Genomic DNA, 25,902 nt, shown 5'->3' on the forward strand with positions numbered 1-25,902 from the left:
TCTTAAATGCTTAAATGCTCCATCCCCCTCCTTTTGCGAGCCACCCAGGCAAACAAGTCCTGCAGATTCTTCACACCATGTCCCTCCGGGGTATCTCTTTCCTTCCCCCCTGCTAGTCTGCGGCAACGTCTTCTAATTCACTGCCTCCCAACCTCATTCAGGCCCTGGCAGGCAGAGAAGATCATTGCATCTGGAATGGTATTTGAGTAAATGGACGAGGTCATGTTTGGGAGGCCACCAACCTGGGGGCTCCAGCAGCCCGGCCTGCTGAGGGGAGCCCAGCTCCGGGCACCCATTCTTCCTTCAGGGGATAGCAGTGCACCCCAGCACATCCGGGGGGCTCTGACCCACCCCACTCCCTGCTCACTGTGACCCGCCACAGCCTTCATCATACACAGTGTCCCTCATCATGGATCAGTAGGGCCTGCCACCCCCCCACCCCCTCCCCCGAAGGGCAGGAGAAAGCCCAAATCCCACAACCTGCCAGTCGAGACCACAGGGCTCTGGGCTGAGGGCTTCCAGTGTAGAACCAGAATGTCTGTGTTTGAATCTGCTTCTGCCTTTTGTGCGGGTTGTGGGATGGAGATCGTGGGCAGTTAGCCCCAAGCCCCGTGCCCTGTTCTGTAAAACAGGGCCTCCCTCATGGGGTGTCATGAAAATGGAATGAGGCAGTAAGTGTGAAGCATTACCCTATCCCTATGCAGTCTGCAATCCAGGTAGGTGTTGGCAGTTACTACCGTCCACAGCCCACGGATTTAATCTGCATCTGGCCATTTGACCTACATCCAGTGCCACACATCACAGCTCTTCCTCACGGCCCCCCAAGCGCATGTGACACCTGCACTCTCCCACCGGGCCCCCTTACCTGGAGGAGCTCCATCTTCCTCTGGGCTCTAACACCTGCCTTTCACTCTAGAGCCAAGTCAAGTCTCACCTCCTTGCAGTGACTTCCCCTTACTTGAGACTCTCGTTATACTTATTTTCAATGTCATGTGTGTGGCACTCGGTGTGCCGTCTTGTTATCTGTCTTTGTTATAAATACGCCGTCTTCCCAGCGAGATGAGAAGCCCCCAGCACTACATCTCCTGCCTACACGAGGTGCCCCCTAAGTGTTTGCTGATGGTAATGATGATGGCCAGGAGAGAATCAATCTGCTAAGCATGTTATTTGCTGCAGCCAATAAACGAGCAGTCCCTTATAACTGCTTTAATTCACTTGGGAGATGCACCGGAGATGCAGAAGTGAAGTATTTTTCCATTTTAATAATATTTTATATTAATGGAAAATATTAATATTCTCCCTACCATCATTTAGTGCTTCTCTTGTACTATTATTTGGAAGGAATACATATATCATTTAAATGTTATTATTCAAGAAGATTGCCATTACTGTTTATGGATATCCCCTACCTATAAATTTCACGTTCCAACTCGTCTGTTTTCTCAAAGCAAATCATTTCCGTCGCCATTAAGTGAGGCAGTTACAGAAATTTTAAATCATATTTACAAAGAAAGAAAGCCAGAAAAGAGAAAAAAAAATCATGGAAACAGCTTAAGACTGATTTTAATGAGCTGGGGAACGTAAGGGGACCAATGACAAAGACAGTAGGGAGGAAAATAATCTGGGTTTTTGCCTAATTACTAGTTCCTCAAACTGCTAGCCCTCAAAGGCAGGGCCTGGCCTTTCTTCTCTTTGTACCCCAAGGACCAGACACAGGGGGTTGGAGGTGGGTGTGTGTCCTAGAGGTGGACTCTGCACTCCTGATAGCCAGGCAGACAGCCCACTTTCAGGCCTTGAAAACTCAGATTCAACAGTGCTTTTCATGTTCTGAAGAAATGAGTAAATAAACGATGAATGAATCACAGCTGGCTGTGATTTTACGTGGTCCAAGCACAAGAAGTAGAGCGTAACAACTCAAGACAGTCAGTATGTTCTACTGCACGTAGCCGAGCAACTGTCTCCTCTCACCCCCTGTTCAGGTCCAAATAATAGACCTTTAATGCTATTAGGGTAAAGGAAGAAAAAATAGGGTAAAGCGCTAAGGGGTGGGGCGAGAAGCAGCTCAGAAAACGGGAGCAGCGTATTCAAAGGTCCTGGAGTAGAAAGGAGAATCATATTTTCTGGGGCATAACAGAAGGCCAAGGCAGCTTGAATGTAAAAAGCGAGAGAGTAAATGGCGTCATTGGAAAATAACGCATCGGGCAGAGCTCAGATCAGACAAGGCATCTTCTGTTATATTAGGAATGTGTGTCTTCATCCTATGAACAACTGGAAGGCTTTGAAGAGTTTTTAGTGAACCGGTGAAATCGTCAATTGTGCATTTTCAAGAAATCTCTCTGCAAGAAAAAAAAGGCACAGAAGCAGGGAGACCATTTCATTCATTCAACAGACATTTATTCAGCACCTACCAGGTATCAGGCATTATTCTAGGAATTAGGAATAAAGTACACGGGATCCCTGGGTGGCTCAGTGGTTTGGTGCCTGCCTTTGGCCCAGGGTGCGATCCTGAAGTCCCGGGATCGAGTCCCGTGTGGGGTTCCCGCATGGAGCCTGCTTCTCCCTCCTCCTGTGTCTCGGCCTCTCTCTCTCTCTCTCTCTACGTCTATCATGAAAAAATAAATAAATAAATCTTTTTTTTTTGAAAGGAATAAAGTACAGAGAATGTAAACAAAAACTATTACTCTCATGGGGGGAAAAAGGGCAGAAAAGAGAGGACCTGGCCAAAGCAAAGGAGTGGGTCAATTCTTTTAACTAGGAAATCACAGAAATAATCACTAGGAAGACATTTGAGCAGGTTTGGGGCCAGCCATGCAGAGAACTGAGGAACGAGCATCATAGACAGAAGAGCCAGCAAGTGCAAAGGTCCTGAGGTAGCAACATGCTGGCTTCTAAAGAACCAGCAAGGAGGCTACTGTGGACTGGTGAGGAGTGAGCAAGGAGGAGAAAAAGAGGTTATGTCAGAGATACTAGGGGAATATCATATAGGGCCTGGTGAGCCATTAGGAAGACTTGGATTTTTACTCTGGTTGTGATAGGAAGCCATGGAGGGTTCCGAGCAGAGGAGCACTATGTCTGCCCTCTGAGAAGGGACCGGGGAGGGGGCAGAGGCTGGGTTGGGGCAGGGGAGCTGGGGCAATGGCAGAAGCAAGGAAGCTTGTTAGTATGGAGGTGAGTCCAGCAATCCAGGCAAATGACACCGGTGGCTTGGTCCAGGGGGTAGAAATGGAGGTGATGAGGAAAAGAAGTGTCAGGGTGTGTTTTAAAGGAAGAACCACGGAGATTTGCCAGCAGATCGCGTGTGTAATACAGGAGGCACAGGGGAGGCAGGGCTTTCGGCAGGAACAGGCTGGAGGCTGAAGGCATTAACTGAAATGTGGAAAATTGAGACAGAAAACTGTCTGGGGGGAAGAGCAAGAGTTTTGCGTGGTGTCTGAAGTGCCAGCGAGACCTCCCCTGGGATGGGATTGGTGGTGAGGGAGAGCAGAGAAAGAAGGGGCTCAGCTAACAGTGCAATGAGGCCAAGGGATCCCTGGGCAACTCAGCGGCTGAGCATCTGCCTTGGGCCCAGGGCGTGACCCCAGGGGCCTGGGATCGAGTCCCACGTCGGGCTCCCTGCATGGAGCCTGCTTCTCCCTTGGCCTGGGTCTCTGCCTCTCTCTGTGTGTCTCTCATGAATAAATACATAAAATCTTCAAAAAAAAAAAAAAAAGAAAGAAAAGAAAGAAAGAAAGAAAGAAAGAAAGAAAGAAAGAGAAAGAAAAGAAAGAAAACAAAGAAAGAAAGAAAGAAAGAAAGAAAGAAAGAAAGGAAGGAAGGAAGAAAGAAAGAAAGAAAGAAAGAAAGAAAGAAAGAAAGAGAAAAGAAAGAAAGAAAGAAAACAAAAAAGAAAGAAAGAAAGAAAGAAAGAAAGAAAGAAAGAAAGAAAGAAAAGAAAGAAAAGAAAGAAAGAAAGAAAGAAAGAAAGAAAGAAAGGAAGGAAGGAAGGAAGAAAGAAAGAAAGAAAGAAAGAAAGAAAGAAAGAAAGAAAAAAAGAAAAGAAAAGAAAGAAAACAAAGAAAACAAAGAAGGAAAGAAGAAAGAAAGAAAGAAAGAAAGAAAGAAAGAAAGAAAGAAAAAGAAAACAAAGAAAGAAAGGAAGAAAGAAAGGAAGGAAGAAAGAAAGAAAGAAAAAAAGAAAGAAAGGAAAGAAAGAAAGAAAGAAGAAAGAAAGAAAGAAAGAAAGAAAGAAAGAAAGAAAGAAAGAAAGAAAAAACAAAGAAAGAAAGGAAGAAAGAAAGGAAGGAAGAAAGAAAGAAAGAAAAAAAAGAAAGAAAGGAAAGAAAGAAAGAAAGAAGAAGAAAGAAAGAAAGAAAGAAAGAAAGAAAGAAAGAAAGAAAGAAAGCAAGCAAGCCAAGAGGCCAAGAGGGTTATTGCTAAGGAGAAACTGATTCGGATCAGGTGATCCAGACAGAAGACGACGATGCCACGTGGTCAGCACAGAGTCACCAAGTTGAGCCAGCTCTGCCTGGAGCTGCATCCCCCAGGAGGAGGGAGGGCTCCCCCGAGGTCCCCACAAGCCCCCCCCCCCAACCACCAGGGGACACCTGTGCCTACAGAGATGCAGGACGGGCCGTGAATTCACACTCACCCAGGAGGGGAAAAGCAGCAGCGCTTGGTCGAAATGCTGTAAGCAAACCCATCTAGGATAAAACACTAGGGTCAAACTCGAAAGCAGGGATGGTTCGTCAAATTTGTCCAGAGAGCAAAATCAGGCCACACAGTTAGTTCTTGATTAATCTAACGCACGCTGCTGGCAGGTCCAGGCACGCGGTGGAATAGTTGAGCCACGGTGGCTGCGCGACGGAGGGCAGCGTTCCAGAAGCCTCGCATTCAGTCACGCGCATGTGGATACGCAAGGGCACGATGGATTTCGGGGAAAAGACACCGGCCAAATAGTCACAGTAGTTATCTCTGGACGGTGGGATTTCTGGTGACTTTCTTTCTCTTTTTCTTTTTCTTTTCCTTTTTCTTTTTTTTTTCCTTCATTTCTAAGAAATCTGGATAATCTAGAAATGATTTCAAATCATTTCTAAGTTTTGATTATCGTGTTTTATTTCATGACTTGTCAATCAGGCTCTCCGTGTCGTTCCTCCGGGAGGCAAAGGAAGGAGGCAGCAGAGACCCCGGTGAGACGATCTACAGCCGGTCAAACCCTGGCTGGATGGCAGGCTTTGGTCTTTAAGCTGTGGGATGTCGGAGGCTGTGAACATGAAGAATCCAATTTGGGTTAAAAAAAATGAGATTAAAAAATTGATGTCTCAAAGAATCATAAATAAGAAACACAAGTTACATTTGCTGTGCAGATTAATGAACAGCAGGCTCTAGAATATTATATTAGTCTTTTCGAATATTATCTGTCATTGCTGGGGGGAGACAAGCAAGATGGAGAGAAAAACAGGGTGATTTGTCCGAGGCAAAGTGAGCCAGACCTGAGGGCCAGTGAGAACCCGGGGTCCCGGGGAGCCCATCTTTCCTTTGATGTGCATCCGGATTGATGCAATTTCTAACCTAGAATAAAATTCATCGCTTTGTTTTCTTGGCCTCAGTGAAGCCACCCCAAATCCCATGTATTTCTCTTTTGTAAATTATGTTTATTTTTAATATTGTATGCTCATGATTCTTTTTACGCCGAATGTCGCACTTTGCTGGTGGCGTGAGACCATCCCTCCGTCCTGCATTTATTTTTTATTTCACGTAGTATTTTGTCACTCTGCCGGCGTCTCCATAGTCCTATGCTGTGTGTGTCCCCATCATCCTTCCCAGGCTTGGTCCCCGCTCGGATCATTTATACCATTTGCTGCTTCCGGTTGAGATGATGGTCACTGATGGCCCGCAGTTGGGGGACTATGAACTCCTGCGTGCCTGAGGCCCTTAACCCCGTGGTTTGGCGTGTGCCATGGACCTAGCGAGTCGGAACTCAGAAGAGCCACGGTATGGGCAGACAGCAAAACAGGCCAGCCTGAGCAACAGGGGGTGAGAGAAGTGACATGGAAATGAAACCTAGCGGCGCCTGGGTGGCTCAGTGGGCCAAGCACCGGTGTTCGGCTCAGGTCATGATCCCGGGGTCCTGGGATCGAGCCCCACATTGGGCTCCCTGCTCAGTGGGGACCCTGCTTCTCCCTCTCCCTCCATCCCTCACCCTCACTGAGCTCTCTCTCTCTCTCCCTCTCCTCTCTCTTTCTCAAGTAAATAAATAAAATCTTCAAAAAAAATAAAATACAATGAAATGAAACCTAGAGCAAACAAATTACAGAGTCTCTTTTCTTTCCCTTCCATAGGAAGCTTACAGATTCGGTACAACCTGGGCGGTACCAGAGAACCGTACAACATTGACGCAGACCACAGGAACATGGCCAACGGACAACCCCACAGTGTCAACATCACCCGGCACGAGAGGACCGTCATTCTCAAGGTATATACCTGTGTGCATCGCTTGTATGGGAGACGGTTTTATGATCCCTGTCCTCGGTTATACTCGGCCACTGGTTATGGTTGGGGTGGTTGGGTTGGTATCATTGGGGTGGTTGGCTTGGTATCATTGGGGTGGTTGGGTAGTTACGCTTTCTCCTACAAATTATTGATCAGCGAAGTAGAAGGGCGTGTAGATATAGAAGGAAAGACAACGATGGAGTTAACAGCAAAGACATCTCTTAGGGAAAAGGTAGACTAAATGTGCCCTATGTATATTTTTGCCTTGCTGCTTCGAGTCCACATGTCTATCAATAGACTGGGTGACGGGCAGTGAGGAGGGCCCTTGATGGGATGAGCACTGGGTGTTATGCTCTATGTTGGCAAATTGAACTCAAATAAAAAAAAAAAAATCGACTGTTTTTATCTGTCACACCATCCTCTCTTCTCCGTGCTCTCAGATGTCTGGAGCTTATCATGCTTCCCAGCGAAGGCTATTTTGGTTTATCTGACCTACTTCTTTCACTTACTCCAACACAATATGAATTAAACTGTGGTTGGGGTTTTGTTTGGGTTTGTTTTTGTTTCTGGTTTTTTTTGTTTTTGTTTTTGTTTTTGTTTGTTTTGTTTTTTTGTTTTTGTTTTTGTTTTTGTTTGTCTCTGTGGATGGATGCTCTGCCTGAAAAAAAAAATCCTTAAAACACAGACCTGCCCCAGAACCTCACTCTGGTTGTAGGCTTTTCGGCACACGAAGGCATGGTTTTATGATGACCGTCAGATTTTATTGCCAGTTCATTGATGGTCCCTACCCCCCACCACTGATTTTCACAGTGGAGGAGCCAGCCTGAGAGGCCCCATGAATAAAACAGAGTGAGGAAGTCTCCCTGGGAACTAAGCCAAGAGATCAAGGATGGGAACTCTCCGTGCATTCTCTAGAAGGAGTGCAAAATAGACACCTGTCAGGAAAAAGAACAGCTGGGGGATACTGTTTTGTCAGCAGAGTGGAGTGTCATTTGGCAGGGGTCCAGCGGCCACTCAGACCTCATTCGGGTTCGGCTGGTTGCCGTGTGAAGTTCAGGCCGCAAAGCAAAGGCACAAGTCCCGTCGGGTTTTGAGCGCCGGTGGATGTCAGATTCATAACTTGATATGATGGAGTTTGCGCTTGGCCTTTAGCAGGAGATGCTAGAGGGTACTTTGAGGACGGGTCTTTCCTCAGAAAATGACAACGTGCAGTTACGGTGTCTTGTGCCATCAATCAAAGACGTGTAAATAAGGTGACCCCGCCGAGGTGGGCAGAGTCCCTGAGCCTAGCACGGTGCCCGGCTCATCTCAGAAGCTGCAGGTTATTTCCTGAGCAAACCAAGCCCGTCGTGAACCATAACTCAAGGTTTATTCAGGAACGCCACTAAGGCCCGGATTGGTACAGTTTATATCGTTACAGGATGAGGATGGTTTTATGGCATTTTTTCAACCTTGTGTTCATTGGCTTTCAATTAGGAACATTCTCTTGTCTTAACCCATGCCATCTGTCACCTCTTGCGTAGTGGCATCTCTTGCCATTGCAGCATCACAGAATAATGTTAAAAGTTTTTTAAAAAGCTCAACAGTCGGCTTTTGGGGCAGTAGACTGCAGGAGACCTACCTGAGCTGTGGAGCCTTGCAGGGCTCACTCTCCCCGTCTCCAGGAGAAACGCTCGGTGTGTCAGAACAGGGCCTCACGGGTGGGGAGCCGCAGACAAAAAGGAGGGTCGGGCGAGTGTGGGTTGGGGACAGAGCTCATAGAGCCATTTCCAGGTATATTTCCCAAAATGAAGTCCGGAGTAAAGGTAGGTAAGGAAGGCCAGTCCTTCTGGCACATTCTGCAAACTGGGGATTCTTCAGAACTAACTAGAAACCTGCCTTTTTTAAAAAGGTTTTATGTATTTATTTGAGAGAGAGAGAGAGGGAGAGAGAGAATACATGCACCCACATTGGGGGCAGGGGAGCAGAGCAGACTCCGCACTGAGCAGAGAGCCCCTCGAGGGGCCCGATCCCAGGACCTCAGGGATCGTGACCTGAGCCGAAGGCAGACACTTCACCTGCTGAGCCCCCCAGATGCCCCCTAACCAGCAACCATGTAAGAACAAATATCAGCTCAACCGGAGCCACCACCTGCCACAGAATTAGAAATTGCCCTGAAGATGGGGAGAGGATTGGCTATTTTAGGAACTTGGGGCTTTTGAGGCATGGAAAGCCCTAGAAGTCTGGAGAGTGGAGGGGCCAGAGAACTGCAGAGAGTCCAGGAGCCTGAGGAGGGCTTGGGGGAGAGTCTAGCTCTATTGCTCAGAGTTCTTTTGGTTGCAAATGACGGAAAACCGATTCCAAATTCATTTGCAGGGAGAATTCTTAGCATAGGTCACAGAATTTAAGAAAGGGCTAACTACAGTTTGGGAGGAAAGCCCAGGGGACCTAGAGGATCACAACAAAGACCAGAGCCTGTTGCCCCCTGCCATGGCCTCCTCTCCATTCCGTGCTCCCCTCCCTCCTCCCTGCCTCCCTCCCTCTAGTACCTCTGCTGGTCCACCCCTCGCCCAGGGCTGGAGTGACCCCTCTTCCCGCAGCCTCCCCCTTTTCCAAGTCATGGATCACAGGCACTGGAGCATGGGGCTGAGAAGAAAGTCTGAGAAAAGGCTCAGGCTTTTGCAGAAGAAAGTCTCTTGGTTCTCATTTCAAAACCTCAGAGAAGGTCTGTGACTGGCCTGGCCTGGGTTATGTGCTGCCCTGTTGGGAAAAGGGAGAACAATCTCTGGCAGCCCCAGTCAGATGCGGAGAGTGGGGAGCTGGGGAGAGTCCTCCACAAGAGTAGGAACACGGTTCCAGAAGAAAGAGACACGAGAGGTATGAACACAATGGCTGCGCAACACTTCGAGGCTAGGAACAGCCTGGAAGTGGGGAGCACTCCAAAGACACAGATGGAATTCTGCTGGAGGAGCTGTACCGAGGGTGGCGGAAGGTCCTGCCCTCTCCTTTTCTGTCATATGCAGCAACGCAATTGCGCTGAAATTTCTGGAAGTGTTGAGAAAGCCAGATGCCTCCACCCACTTGAATTCAGCGAGGAAAGATTCATGGTCTCTGGTGCTCCAGGTCTTCCTCAGCCTCTCCAACCCAGCTCAGAAGGGAAGCAAAGCCGGATGATGGCAGGATCAAAGATGGCAGCAGAAGAAAAGCTATGGCTCCTCCTTCTGGAAAAGTAGGTCAGAGAGACTTCCTGCCCTGCTCTCTTTCAAGTGGGGAGACCCTTGTGGAACATGCAGGCACCTCCGAGGTTACCTTTAGAACTCTAGAAGAAACACCCCCTTCCTTCTGGAAGCAGTCTACAAATCCATCTTAAGAACTTCTATAACCTCAGGAATGTATGGGAGAGATATGGGAAGCGTTCTTCACGATCTTTCTGTGGGAAGGGATTCTAAGTGGTTTGGTTGCCTCTAGAGTTTTCTGTCTCTTAGAAGCATGTGCTATGTTTTTTTGGTACGTGTTGCATTTTTACGATCAAACAAAAACATGAAACACAGGTATCTTCAACCCATCCTGACAGCCCCCAGTTACATAACAAAATGTAATAACAGAGATATTTTAAATAATTTCACATTAAAATGCACTTCTAATCAAAGAACGAAACTAAGACTAATTCAAACATGAACATAAAATGCTATGATGTGATGCCTCTGGCATTAAGGTGAGATTTTATACATTTCTATACGCACAAGACAGCACGTAATTCCAATGGTGTTTATCCGTGTTTACGGTGTTTTTAAAAGCAGGTTTACTTTCCTAGCTGGGTTTGGCTAAAGCTAACATTAAATTAATTTGCATTCCCTGAGCACATACTGTCTGAAATGGTGCTGAGCCCTTGAGGGAAATTGACCTTGGATGAAACATTTGCTGCCAAAACACAAAGTGCCCAATCTCCACATAGATAATGAGGAGCCGACTCTGGGAGTCATCAGACACCGGAGTGAGCCAGAACCCGTGACAACCCTCAAGTGGCGTCATTTATGAAAACTCACAGTTGCACCAAGGATAATAGCTGAAGGCTTACCGCCAGTCAAGATGTAAAACAAACCCCAGGCAGGCAGAGAGCACCTGAAAACGTACTGTATGCGATGAAAATTCATGCCAATTAGATAAATCCAAGAGCTGAACATTACGAGGAATAATTGCAAAGTCTTGTGTGACAAAGGCCTTCTTCCCACTTTCCTTCCTTCCTGCTGTCCAGAGTTTATTTCTATGCCCTTCTCTTCCTTTCATCCCCCATCCCACTGAGTAAGGGATGCAAGGTGGTTCACAGGCAGTCTGTACGATGACATAGAAAATTGAAGTTAAAAAAAAAAAAGGAAAGAAAATTGAATTAAAAAAAAAAAGAAAGAAAATTGAAGTAAGTCACAAAGGTATATGTATTTCTTACCTACCCTGGGTTGGAGTTACTGTCATAGAAAGCTGTCCCATAGCACCGCCCACTTAGGCAATGTCCCGTCCACGGTAAGAGCGCACATTCATCGGCGCTCGCTGTGTCCTCAGCTCTGAGCTAAGCATGTTAAGCATGTCCCCCCATTCAGTCCTCACCAAAACTATCCAGATGTGAAACCTGAAGCTCACACATAGTCCAAGATAACTTGCATGTGCTCGGGTGCTCTCTCTCTCTAAAATAAATTTTAAAATCTTTAAAACAAAAGAAGTGGATACCTGTGGTCAGTAAGAAAATGAGCGGTATTACAATGATAAGAATAATAATTGTTCTTAGTATGAAATAGTTTAAAAATGTGCAAAAAGCACAGAGAAATAATGTATATCATAGCCAATCATCACACATTTGGGCATTTTATTCTATTTCTTCACATTTTTTTAAAATGCAGTGATAGTCAAGGCCCTTTGTCCTCCTTGTTGCAGAGTGAGTCCTGAGAAAGGCAGCAGACAGTGCTTTCAGCAGCATTTCTGCAACAAATGTGTTTCCACAAGGCCATCCAACGTAGCATCTCTAGGGAAAGTTAGGTGTAACTTAAAAATGGATTTAAATGGCACCTCGGTGGCTCAGTTGATTAAGCATCTGTCTTCAGCTAAGGTCATGATCCTAGGGTCCTGGGGTAGGGCCCTAGGTCATTGGGCTCCCTGCTCAGCGGGGAGTCTGCATCTCCCTCTGCCTCTGCACACACAGCACCAGCCCCCCGTCCCAGCTCATGCTCTCCCTCTGTCTCTCAAACAAATAAATAAAATCTTTTTTTAAAAAAATGGATTTCAGTGCAAACAATTCCAGAGAGTAGGAGGAGGGGTGATGGGCCCACAAAAAAGGGTGAGGGGCTGATGTGACACAGCTCTGGCCTTATCCGTGGGTAAGACTAACTCTAAAAAATGAATAAACTACATGTTCTTAGTATGACTATCACATATTTCGGGGGCTTTGGTGAAAGTTCGACAAGAGAGAGCTCAGGGTGTATTCTCTGGCACAGATACTCAGAGTCTATATTCTCCCAAAACCAAGTGAACAGATGGTAAGGATGTCATGTTCATTTTGGCTTTCATCTAACTGGAGGCCCATCCCGTCTTCGCCAAGAAGAGACTAACAGCCTTCTCCTGCAAGCGAAATTAAGGACTTTAAAAAAATAATAATAACTCCCACATCATAAAGAACAAATGATTAGGTTCTCTAATTTTTGTATCACAAAGAGCATGACCTCAGTTGTTTTCATCAGGAATTTTCAAAAAATTGTTTTAAAAATCACTGAATTCTGTCTTTTAAAATAAAATACAGATGATATTTTCTTACCCGCTAATAATCAGAATTACAGCCAAATTATAAAAAAAAAAAACAGTTGCTAATGAAGCTTGCTAATGGAGCTATATATTGAATATGAACCCTAAAAATGGTCAGAAAGGTGTAACCAAGGGAAACACACACTGTATGCTAAATGCTAGGCACCGAGGGAAAGAAGCTAATATTAGGATAGCACCAGTTGTTACTACAAAGTAACTAAAATCTCAGTGGTTTAACCCAATGAATGACTCTCTTACATATTTTTTTAACTTTTATTTATTTATGATAGTCCCACAGAGAGAGAGAGAGGCAGAGACACAGGCAGAGGGAGAAGCAGGCTCCATGCACCGGGAGCCCGACGTGGGACTCGATCCCGGGTCTCCAGGATCGCGCCCTGGGCCAAAGGCAGGTGCCAAACAGCTGCGCCACCCAGGGATCCCTCTCTTACATATTTTTAGAAAAGCAAAGCCCTGTGGTCCCCAGGAGTGAAGAACTGATGCTAGGCAGGCACTCTGAGGACCCCCGCCCACCACCCATCCTCCCTTCCCTCAGGGGGAGTATAGTTCTTGACTAAACCAAGTCTCTGTCTGTTATCTGTAGGGCCCTCCATGTCTCTGTCCCCTGGGAGGCTCTACCTCGCCCATAATCTGCCGTGGCCACCTCCGAATTGAGTGTTGCAGATAAAGAAGGAGTCCCGAAGGGTCCATTTCCCGCAAGTCTCAACAGCACTCAGGGTTGTTTTACACTTTCAAGTCTCTTGTTGATCCATTGTGCTGGTTTCGTTGCCTGCGCAATTCCTCAAAAACCTGTGTTGGCTTCTGATCTGGGAACCCCACAGTCTTTCCTGGATATGAATCTTGGACATATGTGATCACACCCTCTTGAGGTCATGGCGGCTCTCTTGAGGCTATTTGAAGCAAAAGACTTGCATGGGAGGTAAAGATCCTAATTTTACCTCCACTCATGGAGCTAAGCCAGTTTGCTGAGCTAAGAAATCTGAATGCGTCTTTGTTGGTCAACTTTTCTTGCAGTTTCTTTCTTGTTCTCTGGTGTAAGGCTCTAAATTTTTTGACTTTATTGCCTTTGGGGGATGGTGAGAAACTGGCTGATTCTCTTCCGAACCCACTCGTTCTTTGTTTTAGGAAGCAGGAAGCAACTGACACCCATGACCTTCTGGCTCTTCTGAAGCACCTTCCCCCAAAGCTCCAAGTCACAGGCCTTTACTCTGCCTTCTGGGTTACATGAGGTGACAGTTTGGGGGGGAAAAAAAGAATTTTATCTCATAACACTGTGGTCCATCTTTCCAGACTCCAACATCCGTTTCTGCACCACATGCCCCTCACCCCCGACCATAGCGCCAATGCTGCCTTGCTTAGGTTTCTGTGATGGGAGCGCCTTTCCTCAAGGCACCCACTTACGCCTTACTTTGGGTCACACTTGCTGCCATAACTGAAAGAATTTATAGATGGTGGTCATTTTTCCACCAGCATGTGCTCATCTCCAAACTCATCAAGTTGAATATAGTAATTGCATACAACATTTCATAAGTCAAAATAAATAAAAACATCAAATAGATGGCATTAATAACAAACAATTGTTGGGGCAGTTTTATTAGCAGTAAAGTGAAAAGTAACTCAATGATGCACCTGTAGGGCAGTGGTATGTGTGAGGTGATATGAAACACTGAAACCTGTCCTAAATGTGGTGAATGGTCCAGTTAGAAGGTGTGTCAGGTAAGCTCCTCGGGCCAGAAGAAAGTCATTCTGCCCAGGACGGCCCCTAATAATCGTGTTACGTAGTGCTCGAAACTTCCGTGCATACCCTCATTTGATCCACTCAGCCTTATGAGTCAGGAGAAGCCTGGTGTTGTGAGCCCATTTAATGGATGAGAAAACAGAGAGCAAGGATGTCCAGGTGACTGATAAGGTCCCAATGCTCACAAGAAACAGACTTTTACTCCAGAACCTAGACAACCAGGCCCCTTCTCCAGGGGCCGCTCATCGCTCACATGTTGCCTCTTCGTTACCTTTGCAGACACGCAGGAGAACCAGGCTCACCCTGCTAGTTTGCTTTAGAAACTTCTGAAAACCTTTAAGAGTTTTAAATAAAAATAAGTCTTTTGGGGAGTTAGTGAGTTTGTTTTGGTTTGTTTTGGTTTTGGTTTGGGGGGGTCAGTTCAGGTAGCGGTAGGAAATAGTGAGTAGGACGCTTGTCTGGTAAATGGTTTTGACAGGAAGGGTGGATAAGACAACCTCCACGGCTCAGAAAATGCCACCTGCCGCCGGAAGGTGAAGCATGCACACTGAAAATCTCTGTAGGCAATGCCTGGGTGGCTCAGTCAGTTAAACGTCTGCCTTTGGCTCAGGTCATGATCCAATCCTGGGATCGAGCCCTGCATCAGGCTCCTTGCTCACGGGGAGTCTGCTTCTCCCTCTCCCTCAGCCTGCTGCTCCCCTGCTTGTGCTCTCTCTCTCTCTAACAAATAAATAAATAAAATCTTAAAAAAAAAATCTCTGTAGAAAAAGAGGTTGATGGAGCAGCTTTCGAAAAATTGTTAGATCTGCTAATACAGCTTATGTGATTTAAACTTTTTTTTCTCAGAAATATCAAGAAAGATGCCAGGATTTCTACCTCAACCCAGTAGAGGAGAAGCCTATGAAGGAAATAAAAACACTAATAACAGTAGTGTGGTTAGCAGCCAAAGCCATCTCTTGATTGTACTGTGCACCAGTGTCTCACTGCTTTCCAGGCTGTACTCTAAGTAAACAACACTCCCATGAGACAAATATCTTTTTCCCATTTTGCTGGGACATCGGTCAGCAAGGAGTAGTTGAGACCCAAACCCAGATCTGCATAATTCCCAAGCCCAGACTCTAAGCCTGTGCTGGAACTGGTGTCCAACTGCACAGGTTGAGTTGATGTGGTCGGACACAGTGGAGGACCCTTCCCTAAAAAGGCCAGTACGCACCCCACCCCCCAGCTGGGAACCCAAGTTAGCAGATGGACTCCACGCCATGTCCACGATGCATTGTTAGATGACAAATACAGTATGTCGATGAGCACATGCAGTGCGATCTCAGCTTTGCAACATTAATGATATAAAGCCTTTCAAGCAAATCATGGGTAGTATTATGCCAAACAAGAAAATGCAAAACCTACTGTGATTTGTGAAAAATTATATTCAAAAACTTTAAATACTGGGACACCTGGGCGGCTCAGTGGTTGAGCATCTGCCTTTGACTCAGGGCGCGACCTTGGGGTCCTGGGATCAAGTTCCACGTCGGGCTCCCCGCAGGGAGCCTGCTTCTCCCTCTGCCTGTGTCTCTGTCTCTCTCCGTGTCTCTCATGAATAAATAATAAATAAATAAATAAATAAATAAATAAATAAATAAATAAATAATCTTTTAAAAATTTTTTGAAATACCAAACTAGGTGATAATCTCCTTAGGAAAAAATAATCTAATGTAATGGGAAAACACAGTTGTTAAAAGAAATGACCTAATAACATCTGGCAGGGGGAACCATAAAAATCATAATGTCCCTATGTAGCAAAGGACTTAGCAGCCCAACTTTTAGGGCCGGTACACTTGTGCCCACGAAGAATTCCAGATCAGTTCTTTGGGTCTCCATGAACAATACCTCCTGCACTTTCATTCTCGCATCCTTCTTTGCTCTGGAAACACAGAGACTGGACTGGCGTTAGACACCAGAGCTCAACTGCGTTATTGTAAAAACGTGTGCCTTTATTACCCTGGAACGTTCTGACAATAAAGAGCAATACTCAAAAGCATATAGATGTAAACACTCCTGAAAATTTTAATATCTGAGGTTGTTCAAGTCTTTATTAAAGAAAATAACACTGTTTGGAAACATTAAATCTTTTTAGGGATGTCAGAACAAATAAAGAAAGTTGACCCAGCTAGCCCAAGGCCCCGCTCTTGAAATTACATTTACTGTAACTTCTTCCCTTCGGCTAATTTAGTGTTTATCTACTCGGCATGATGAACTCCCAGCTTTAGATGTGCACCAGCATGCTTGACAGAAGGGGGTGGTAGCAGGAATAAGGATGAGCCTGTGAAGTCCCTTGGTCCTTCCCTCCCGGAAGCACTGTTACCATTGGGTCGCTCTCTACTGGGAGGGAGTCCTGCAAATTTATTACTCGTTCACTTTCCACTCCAGTGGAATGCTGACTTATGTTTAATTTTGTGGAGGGCGTAGGTCAACATTTTATTAGTTCCTTATATCATTACAGTGGTTTAATTCCACAGGAGACATCTGGGAAGAGAAGAGAGAAGGAGGTATACATTGGGAACTTGCCTTTTAATTTGGCCCATACGTGAGTCGGTTTGTCTTTTGTTTTGTTTTCAATATTTCCATGCGTCCAGAGCAGCCGATTCACAAATCGAGACACCTATCAAAAACCCCATGACCTAAAAAAATAAAAAATAGTAATAAATAAATAAATAAATAAATAAATAAATAAATAAATAAATAAATAAAAAACATGACCTCATTAGCTTTTTGTCGTTTGGTTTCAGGTTGGGCTCTGGGTCTTGGCCTTTGAAAGGGTATTTCAGCAAATGTTCCTTATTTAGTTCTGAGTAGAAAGTAGGACTATTGGGGGAAGCTTCTCCAAGAAAAGAGAAGATGCACAGCTATGAGGCCCCATGATTCCCCACCACCACCGGAGCCTTCAAAGCCTCCTGCGGCTTCAAACAAGAGACCATCTCTATACATAGAGGTGTGGGCGCCAGATTTGAGGACACAGTTCCCTGGTATACAGTGGAGATGTGTGATGAAGACTGTGCGGAAGAAGACCAAGTGTTGCCAAGATGGTCCTGGGCTGTTCCACCAAGAATGCATTTTTTGGATATTCAACACCACATGAGGATCGCCAAGAGCTTCACACAATGACATCTAGTTGGCATCAACCTCTGACACACGTCCACCCTGTGACAGGAGAGTTCCACAGGGCAAACAGTCCTCAGGCCTGACATGGAGGAAGTCAGGGGTTCATCAACCCCATTCTGTGAGGCTGTGTGCTGATAGGAAGTATAGTAGACTCAGCCCAACTTCGTTCACGTATGTGGTGTCCACCTACCAGATGAAGGACATTCAGGTCCGCGAGGATGAGGCAGGTAGGGCGGGGATGACCCATAAAGGAACAAGAAGCTTGTGTCCAGGAGGAGAGAAGAGCTCTGCTCACAGATAGGAGGACGCTGCTCTACCGCCTTCTCAAAAAGCGGAGATACTTGTGCAGGTGGTAAAGCAGCAGAGGGTAGTAGCAGTTTGGGCTGCTCCCAAGGCCGTGGCGCAGAACGTGAGATTTCCCTTTGGGAAGGGCGAGGGCCTAAGCAGAGAACACCGCCCCCTACCCCCACCACGGACCGGGATCCCCAGATTCAGAGGTTGTTATCAAAACATAAATAATTTTTAAAAAACCATAAATAATAAAGGAGTCCTTATTGACAAGCTCCTCCACTTAATAGCTCCGTGTTCCCTGGCAAGTTACCGAACTCTGTTTCCTTATTTGTAAAATGGGAATAAGGCCGCCTCGTTTAATGGGGTTTGGGTGTGTGTGTGTGTGTGTGTGTGTGTGTTAAATGAACATACGCACGCAGACATCAAGCATGGCCTCGCCCAATAAACGCTCTTCGCCCTCCTTGCTTGCCAGCTCCTCTTTGTTAAAAGCAAAACAAGCAAGAAAGCAGCTGTCAGGGCATTATCAGCAGGTCCCTTGGGATCAAGGCTCCTGTCCCATGGTTTGCAGATCCCCCCACGGAGCAAGTCCTAGTGTTTCTGGTGGGCAGCATCCAGCAAGAAAGGCCAGCGATCACGCTGACACCAACCAAGGGCCCTTGACATGTCGCGCTGGTGCTGAGGAAGCATGGAAAAGGGGAAAATTCATCATCCCCAGGGGTGGGGAGAGTGAGTAGCTCAGAGAGGACTCGCAAAGGTATCTGAGCTGTTCCTGAAACCCCTCCGACTCATCTGATCTGACACAGAAAAAGACTCATCATGAATATGCCAACACTTCCAACTTTTTCATTTCTTCTCGAAAGCAATCTCCTCTGCAAAAGAAGTGTGCACTCCGGGGCCAGACAGGGTCTCCATCCCTGTGCTCCCGAAAAATGTGTTCACCTCGCTTTACATGTCTTACAGCTCTCGGTGGGAAAGCAGGTGCGATGCAGCCTGCGACGCGGTGTAGGCTTTGAGATGTCCATCCTCTCTTTCCTTCTCCAGAACACAGCGCGCTTGTAAACCCCAAGGCTGGAGGGTTCATTTCCACCCCCCACCCCACCCCACCCGCAAGCACGTGAAATACATAAATCATCTCAAGAAAGAAGGTTCCTGGATTTCTGTTTTGTCTGGCAAGAAAAGCAAGGTCCAGTCTGTAAGGCCTCAAATTAGCAGGTCCATCTGCAGGCCACTGAAATCCCTCTCCAGGATTGGGATTCTCGAAGCTACTTTTTAGGACCATAGGCAGAGCAGGTGAAAGCAGGTTTTCATCTCACCTAAATGTATCTCTTCTCTGAAAGATAAAGGCATCTCAACATGCGGTCTGGGGTTCTGAGGGGTTCCACGCTGCCCCTCTCTCTGCTCCAAAGAGGGAAGAGGCCACCGGCATTGAGCGCCGGGATCTTGGTGGCCGGTGGGGCCTGGAGCGGGTCCTGAGCTGTGTTAGGATGCCCTCTCGTGGTCAGTAGCCATAATCGGTGTGCAAGTCCCTTGGAGGCCGTTTTCTACAAACAGGCGCCTAATCCAAGGTCCTGGGTTGTGCAGGTGGGAGGGGGGCATTTGTAGGGACGACAGTGGGACATGGTGTTGCGGACACCAACGGGAGCTCATCGTCGTCATGTGCAAAGTGTACGTACAACCCAGGGATCGTGTTTATACTCGCACACCTCACAGCTCTGCCCCCTGCCCCCTGGACACCCGGGACCCCCAGGAAGTGTTTGCTGAGTGACTGACTATATGGATGAGTCAAGTTCATAATGAGGAAAGGTTGTGAACGCACACCCTATGCTCAGTGGATTCTTTCTACTTTCTGAGGCATATTTGGTTTTTGTTTTGGGGTTGGTTTTTTTGTTTTGTTTTGTTTTGTTTTTTGGGGGTTTTTGTTTTGTTTTGTTTTGTTTGAATTCAATTTGCCAACATACAGTAGAGCACCCAGTGCTCATCCCATCAGGTGCCCTCTTCAGTGCCCGTCACCCAGCCACCCCACCTCCCCACCCCGCTCCTCTTCTGCAACCCTGTGTTTGTTTCCCAGAGTTAGGGGTCTCTCATGGTTTGTCTTCCTCTCTAATTTTCCCCCACTCAGTTTCCCTCCTTTCCTTTACAGTCCCTTTCACTATTTCTTATATCCCACATCAGAGTGAAGTCATATGATGATTGTCCTTCTCTGGTTGACTTATTTCACTCCACATAATCCCCTCCAGTTCCATCCACATCGAAGTAAATCGGAGGCATATTTGATGCACGTTCTCCCCTCAGCCACCACGTAGGGAACTAAGAGAATGAACCAGTCCCACCCAAAGTGTCTGACATGAGGAACTAAGTCCCACATGTTGGAGAGGACGGCACGCACAAAAACTTAGCGGGCAGAAGGGAGGGTCCAGGCCTGTAGTTCAAAAGTGAAGGAAAAGTATCAGAAAGGACGTGGAAGGGGCGCCTGGGTGGCTCAGTCGGTTGGGCGTCTGACTCTTGATTTCAGCTCAGGTCATGATCTCAGGGTCGTGGGATCGAGCTCCGTGCGGGGCTCTGCACTCAGCGGGGAGTCTGATTCTCTCTCCCTCTACCCCTCCTCGCCTCAAAAATAAATAAATCTTAAAACACAGGAAGCAGAAGATAATAAATATTCTCTTCATCTATCCAGTAAATGGCTACCATCCTGCAAAGCATCCCTCCGGGTACCATCACCCAGGGTCGGAGTCAGAAGTCAGACAGTAGGAACGAGCCCACCTACCAGCCTGACTCCTGATGCCCCATGAAAATAACATCAGGATCTGGATTTTCAGCTTCCATTTGAGCTTGTGGGTTTAACCCCTGCAGCTGAACACCGCAAACGCAGAGCAGGGGCAGCAGTGGAATAGGAGACGGGTTCCTGTGGCCTCCAGTCTCTGGACCAGATCTGAAAACCTGTCCTGCTCCCAGAGATGGCTGCCAAGGACGCCGGGGTCAGAGACATCAGAAGACCCATAAAAGGCGATGTAGTAAAAATGGGGAGAGGGGAGGACAGAAGGCAGAGGCGACACTGGGGTGACCAGTATTCTCTGCACTTGCTGGGGGCATCGCGGCAGCCTAGCTTTGCGATGGCCAAGGGTCCAGGCCGGCACGATGGAGAAGCTTGGACTTTCCACCCCACAGACCTCTGGGCTTTGCCTCCTAGGACCTGCATCCTCTTAGGTGTCATAACTGAATCCCACTAGCTCGGTTTCCTCAGCTGTAAAATGGGGCACCCAAGGCGATAGGCCCACAGGCCGTTGGCAGATTCGTTGAAATAATACATATAAGTTCATGCAGGTGGGATCTGACCTAGAGCTGACCTTCAAGAAATGTGAGATGCCACATTGACGATGGTGATGGAGGAAAGGGAAGAAGACTGAGAGTTACCTCAGTCCATTTTGTGACGGCTTTCTCACACACACGTGCACGCACATTCACACATACAGGCACACGTGTGCACGTGTGAATACTCTTCTCACGTGTCACACAAAGCTTCCCCTTGTCTTTCTTCTGTCCCTTTCCTCACCACCCCCACCTCTCCCCACTTTCTACTTCTTGGAACAGGCTCCAAACACAGCATTAAAGGACATTAGTGTTTCCAGAAATCTGAGCTTTTCTGCTTCCCATGAGCCAGCAGACCGGCCATCAGACGGAGCTTCCAGACCCATGTCACTTCCCCCACCTTCTGAAGTCGCTCTGCATATAATGATTTTCTGGAGGCACCTTTCCGCTCTTTCACCTGGAACAGAGTTTGAAGGATGTGGTTATCAGGCCTCTGATAATGCCAATTTTTAGACTCCCTCCTGAATATTGTTACTGCCGCCAAAACCTACTGGCAAAGTAATATCGATAGAGCCTCTGTTGAAAAGGATGTGTTTGCTGAGGGTTTTTTTTTTTTAATATCAAGGACTTTAACTATATTACAGTTAAAATCAATAGAAATGTAACCTTTTCAACCACATAAAATGAGTTCATTTTTATTATTAGTCTCTTTCTGCCATCACAGTTTCGTGATTGCAAAAGGAACCAGGTCAACTTAAGTTTTATTGAAAGACCATTAAAGAAACAAACTCAAATTCATTTAAATACCAAAGCCAGTGCATTAAAGAGATCAATAAAGTAAAATCACCTGAAGTTGCTATCCTTAAACACCCCATATTTGAGAATCATCCCGTAGCCACAATTTGAGCAAACCTATAAACCTAGACGACCAGCCAATAAAGAAGAAAACGCTATTTCATTATGTAGGTTTAGAACCGTAAAACCCTTCACTTTAGTCTGATTAAACATATAGCATTTAAATTTTCACTCAGTATTTTAAAACATCACCTGGCAAAGACCCATGGCTGGATGAATGCCATTTACTTAGGAAAACCATTAGCTCCCCGGGTCAGGAGAATGACAATGATAGAAAACACCATTTCATTTCTTTAAAAGTAACCAACACAGAATTAGCTTGACTGAAAGGGAGTCTTAGCCTTGGAGGGAATCAAGATATTCTCTTTCTAACAGCACTGAGCATGGTATCTTGTGCATGGTAATGTGTATTAAATTGAATGTTCGCGACGGACACCATGGACTTAGGGTAGACCCAAACTTCCTGGTGATCCAGGTTCCCCATGTCTGAGTGTGATCCTCCTCTTCCATACCCCCTTCCCTAGACCCGAGAACAAAAACAATTGTCCCAATCCTCTTCAGGTTCTTCCTTAGATACTACAACGTAAATTGCAAACTTGAGCACTAAGGTTTGCTCAGGATGGTTTTAGAATCAAAAGGGTCCTCATGGGATACTGAGTCCAACCTGTGACCCAACCTGGAATCACCGCCAGTCCCCGCCTGACATCACCGGATATGGGAAGCATTCCATTCCTCTTGATTCGAAAACCATTTATTCTGTTCTTCTGATTATAAGATTAAGAGTATTTATTGTAGCATGTTCAGAAAAGAATGCAGAGGAAAATTAATTTTGCCTGAGCATTCTGTTGAAAGCCAGTACCCCCATGTTTCCACTAAAGCCACCTTGCCTCCTCAGGGGCATTGTTCAGATACTTCTGTCTTCCTTCTCCACTGGCTCGTTCCCATCAGCATTTCTCTCCCTTAAAACAAAGTTCTCTCTTGACCCCACTCTCCCCATTTCTTTGTATTTCTTGGCAAAAAAAACTCTTAGAGATAGCTGTCTATGCTCACTGCTTCAGGTCAGCTTCTCCCATTCTCTCTCTCTCTCTCTCTCTCTCTCTCTCTCTCTTGTTCCAGTCACTTTTACTGAACTGCCAATTCCATGCAATGCAATATGCACACTGGCCGATTGAGGAGTTTTTTTTGTTTTTTTTTTTTTTTTATTTATGATAGTCACAGAGAGAGAGAGAGAGGTGCAGAGACACAGGCAGAGGGAGAAGCAGGCTCCATGCACCGGGAGCCCGACGTGGGATTCGATCCCGGGTCTCCAGGATCGCGCCCTGGGCCAAAGGCAGGGGCCAAACCGCTGCGCCACCCAGGGATCCCCCGATTGAGGAGTTTTGATAGATGTGTACACCCATGTAACCAACACCACAGTCAAGATAGAGGACATTTCCAACACCCCAGAAGTTTCCCTCAACCTCTTTCTTGGCAATCCCCTCCAACAACTGCCCCCAGGAACTACTCCTCAAATTTCTACCCATGTCTATAAAACCATATATTCGGTGGCACCTGGGTGGCTCCGTCAGTTGTGGTCCGACTCTTGGTTTAGGTTCTGGTCATGATCTCATGGGTCATAAGATCCAGTCCTCCAATGGGCTCTGCACTCAGCAGGGAGTTTGCCTGAGAGTCTCTCCCTCTGCCCCTTCCCCCACTGGCTCTCTCTTACTCTCTCTCTCTCTCTCTCAATAAATAAATAAATAAATAAATAAATAAATAAATAAATAAATAAAAACTCTGAAACCCCACCTTCAATTTTACCTGTTTTATAATTTTATACAAATGGAATCATAGACTGTATAATCTTTTATGTCTGGCTCCTTTCACTCCACATAATGGTTCTGAGATCCATTCTTCTTCTTGTATCTGTGGTTGCATTTTCGTTGCCGGGAAGTATTACATTTATGAATATATCATCGTGTGTTTATGCATCCACTTTTTGATGAAAAATAGTGAGTCATTTCCAGTTTAGGTATATTTGGAACAAACCTGTTATGAACATTTGCATACACACACAGACACACACACACACACACACACACATACACACGCATAGGATATACTTTCTTCATTTCTTCTGAGTAAATATCTAGGGGTAGAATTGATGGGCTATGCGGTTAGCATATGCTTAACTTATTTTCTGTTTTCTGTTACCTCCACCAAAGCCAGAGAACTCCAGCTGCCTCACATACCCACCAGCACTTGAAAACCTAGCCTTTTTCATTACAGCCCCTAAAGTGGATGTACAGTGTTACCTCATCTTGGTTTTCATTACCATTTCCTTTCTGACTAGCGACATTGAGCTCTCACGTGCTTATTGACCATTGGCAAATCTTTCATGAAGTGCCTGTTCAAATATCTTGCCCCCCTTTTTATTGAAATACTTGCCTTTTGATTACTGAGTGATAAGAGTTTTTTTACAGTCCATGGCCAGATGCATGTACCATGAATATTTTCTTCTTCATTTTCTCCTTTACTGATTCTCAGTCATGCTTTTGCCCACTTCCAAAAACCACTGCATCAAGATCATTGGTGACCTCCCCACTACTAAATCTAATTTTCAGTTCCCACATAGCTCCGCTTCAGGGCAATATCTGACACAAGGGATCCCTGCAGTTGGGACACTGCCCTATTCATATTTCCTCCCGCCTTGCTGGCCCTTCCACTCAGTCTCCTCTGCTTGCTCCTCTGCTTCCTTACACTCCCTCAGTTGGTGTACTTCTGGGCTCAGCCTTTCCTCCATCCTATTTTTATTCACTCCCTTGGTGATTTCATCCCAAATTATTATCTCAACCCAAACCTGTCCCAGAATTCCAGACTCAGGCCACGCTGACTGCTGGGCATCTAACACACTACTGGATGTTTAATAAGCATCATACAAACTCAATATTTCCAAATATCACCCCCTAGCCCCTTCCTCCGCCCACAGGCCACGTCATCTGTAGCCTTTGGAGTGTCACTTAATAGCTACTTCATCCTTCCAGCTGCTCAGGCCGAAAACCTGGGAATATCGCTGGAATAGCGCTCTCTCACTCCTACATAACAATCTGTCAGAAAGTCAGAGTGGTTCTTCCTCCAAAACATCCATATCCTGACTTCACCCCTCAGAGCTGCTGAGCCTCCTTCAGCACTGGCCACCCTCATTTCTCACCAGCTGGCTTCAAATTCGCTAATTTCAACAGTTTGGCAGGGTGACTCATGGAACTCAGGAGAGCACTATACTTAGGATTAAGGTTTTGTTACAAAGGATGCGAATCAGGACCATCCAAAGTGAGGGACGCGAGGGTGAGATTTGAGAGTCCCAAAGTTCCTTGTCCTCAAGACACATCACTCTCCTGGCATATTGATGTGACTACACGAGTACTACAGACAGGGAATTGCATCCTGGGCTTCCGTGTCCAGAGGATTTTTCTGGTTTTATTATGTAGGAGTGATTGATACATTTGTTGGCCACCAGGTCAAACTCCATCTCCAGCCCTCGATCAGATCACCTTGATTCACAGTTCCCACCAACCCTCCCTCCCTGATGGAACTCCAGTGTCCCCCCAGGATTTCCAGGGGTCTTCTCTGTCTCTGGGCTCTTTCTTCTGTGGATGCTCTCTGAGCCACAACACACCCACCAAAATGCAGCCCACAGCTTCTGTCACGTGCAAACACATACAGCCCCTCAAGGCATTCACTGAACAGCAGCCCTCATTAGACATCTCCAGGTCATGGGGAAAAGGACAGAGAGTATTGAATGAAGTCTTTTTTTATTTGGATTTATTCTATGCAGAATTTACTCCCGGGCCATAAGTTTTTGTTTTTTCAGTTTCTTCTGGGATATATTTCTCTTCTGTGCAACCTCCTCTTCTGGTTAAGGAACGATCTGCTCTTTTTCAGTAAGAATCATCTCGATGTGGCAGGGAGAGCTCATGTACGGTTAATCCGGCCATGAGCCCTATAAGTTCTATGTCGCATCTTGGGGGCTTTGTTCACCTGGATGTGCTCAATGACCAGAGAATCTACATCAAAACCCTTAAGTTCAGCATTACTCTCTGCATTTTTAAGCATGTGCAGTAAAAATTCAGCACTCTTCTTGGGCCACCGACCCTGTGTCCAGCCCCCCTGTTTGGCCTGCGCACACCTACCAACTCCACCATTGTAGCGATGGAATGACACACACTGCTTCTGCAAAATGACATCTTTCAGATACTTGGTGGCTTTTTGGATATGCATACCCTTGACGGCCTGGAGAGCTTCACGTGTGTTCTTAAAGTGAACAT

At 46.2% G+C, this 25,902-nt stretch overlaps 1 protein-coding gene across 6 annotated transcripts in view; it reads left to right on the forward strand.

Annotated features, from left to right (window-relative positions):
• The window catches only part of CNTNAP2 (contactin associated protein 2), a 1,976,111-nt gene that overhangs the window by 1,813,016 nt on the left and 137,193 nt on the right, over positions 1 to 25,902 (forward strand). For all 6 annotated transcript variants that reach the window (XM_072777573.1, XM_072777574.1, XM_072777575.1 and 3 more), the window contains one exon: positions 6,318 to 6,451. In XM_072777573.1, coding sequence (XP_072633674.1) covers positions 6,318 to 6,451 — 134 coding nt within the window. The remainder of the gene's footprint in view (positions 1 to 6,317; positions 6,452 to 25,902) is intronic.

Source organism: Canis lupus, chromosome 15 (genome assembly GCF_048164855.1).
Source record: "Canis lupus baileyi chromosome 15, mCanLup2.hap1, whole genome shotgun sequence".
NCBI classification, from domain to species: domain Eukaryota; kingdom Metazoa; phylum Chordata; class Mammalia; order Carnivora; family Canidae; genus Canis; species Canis lupus.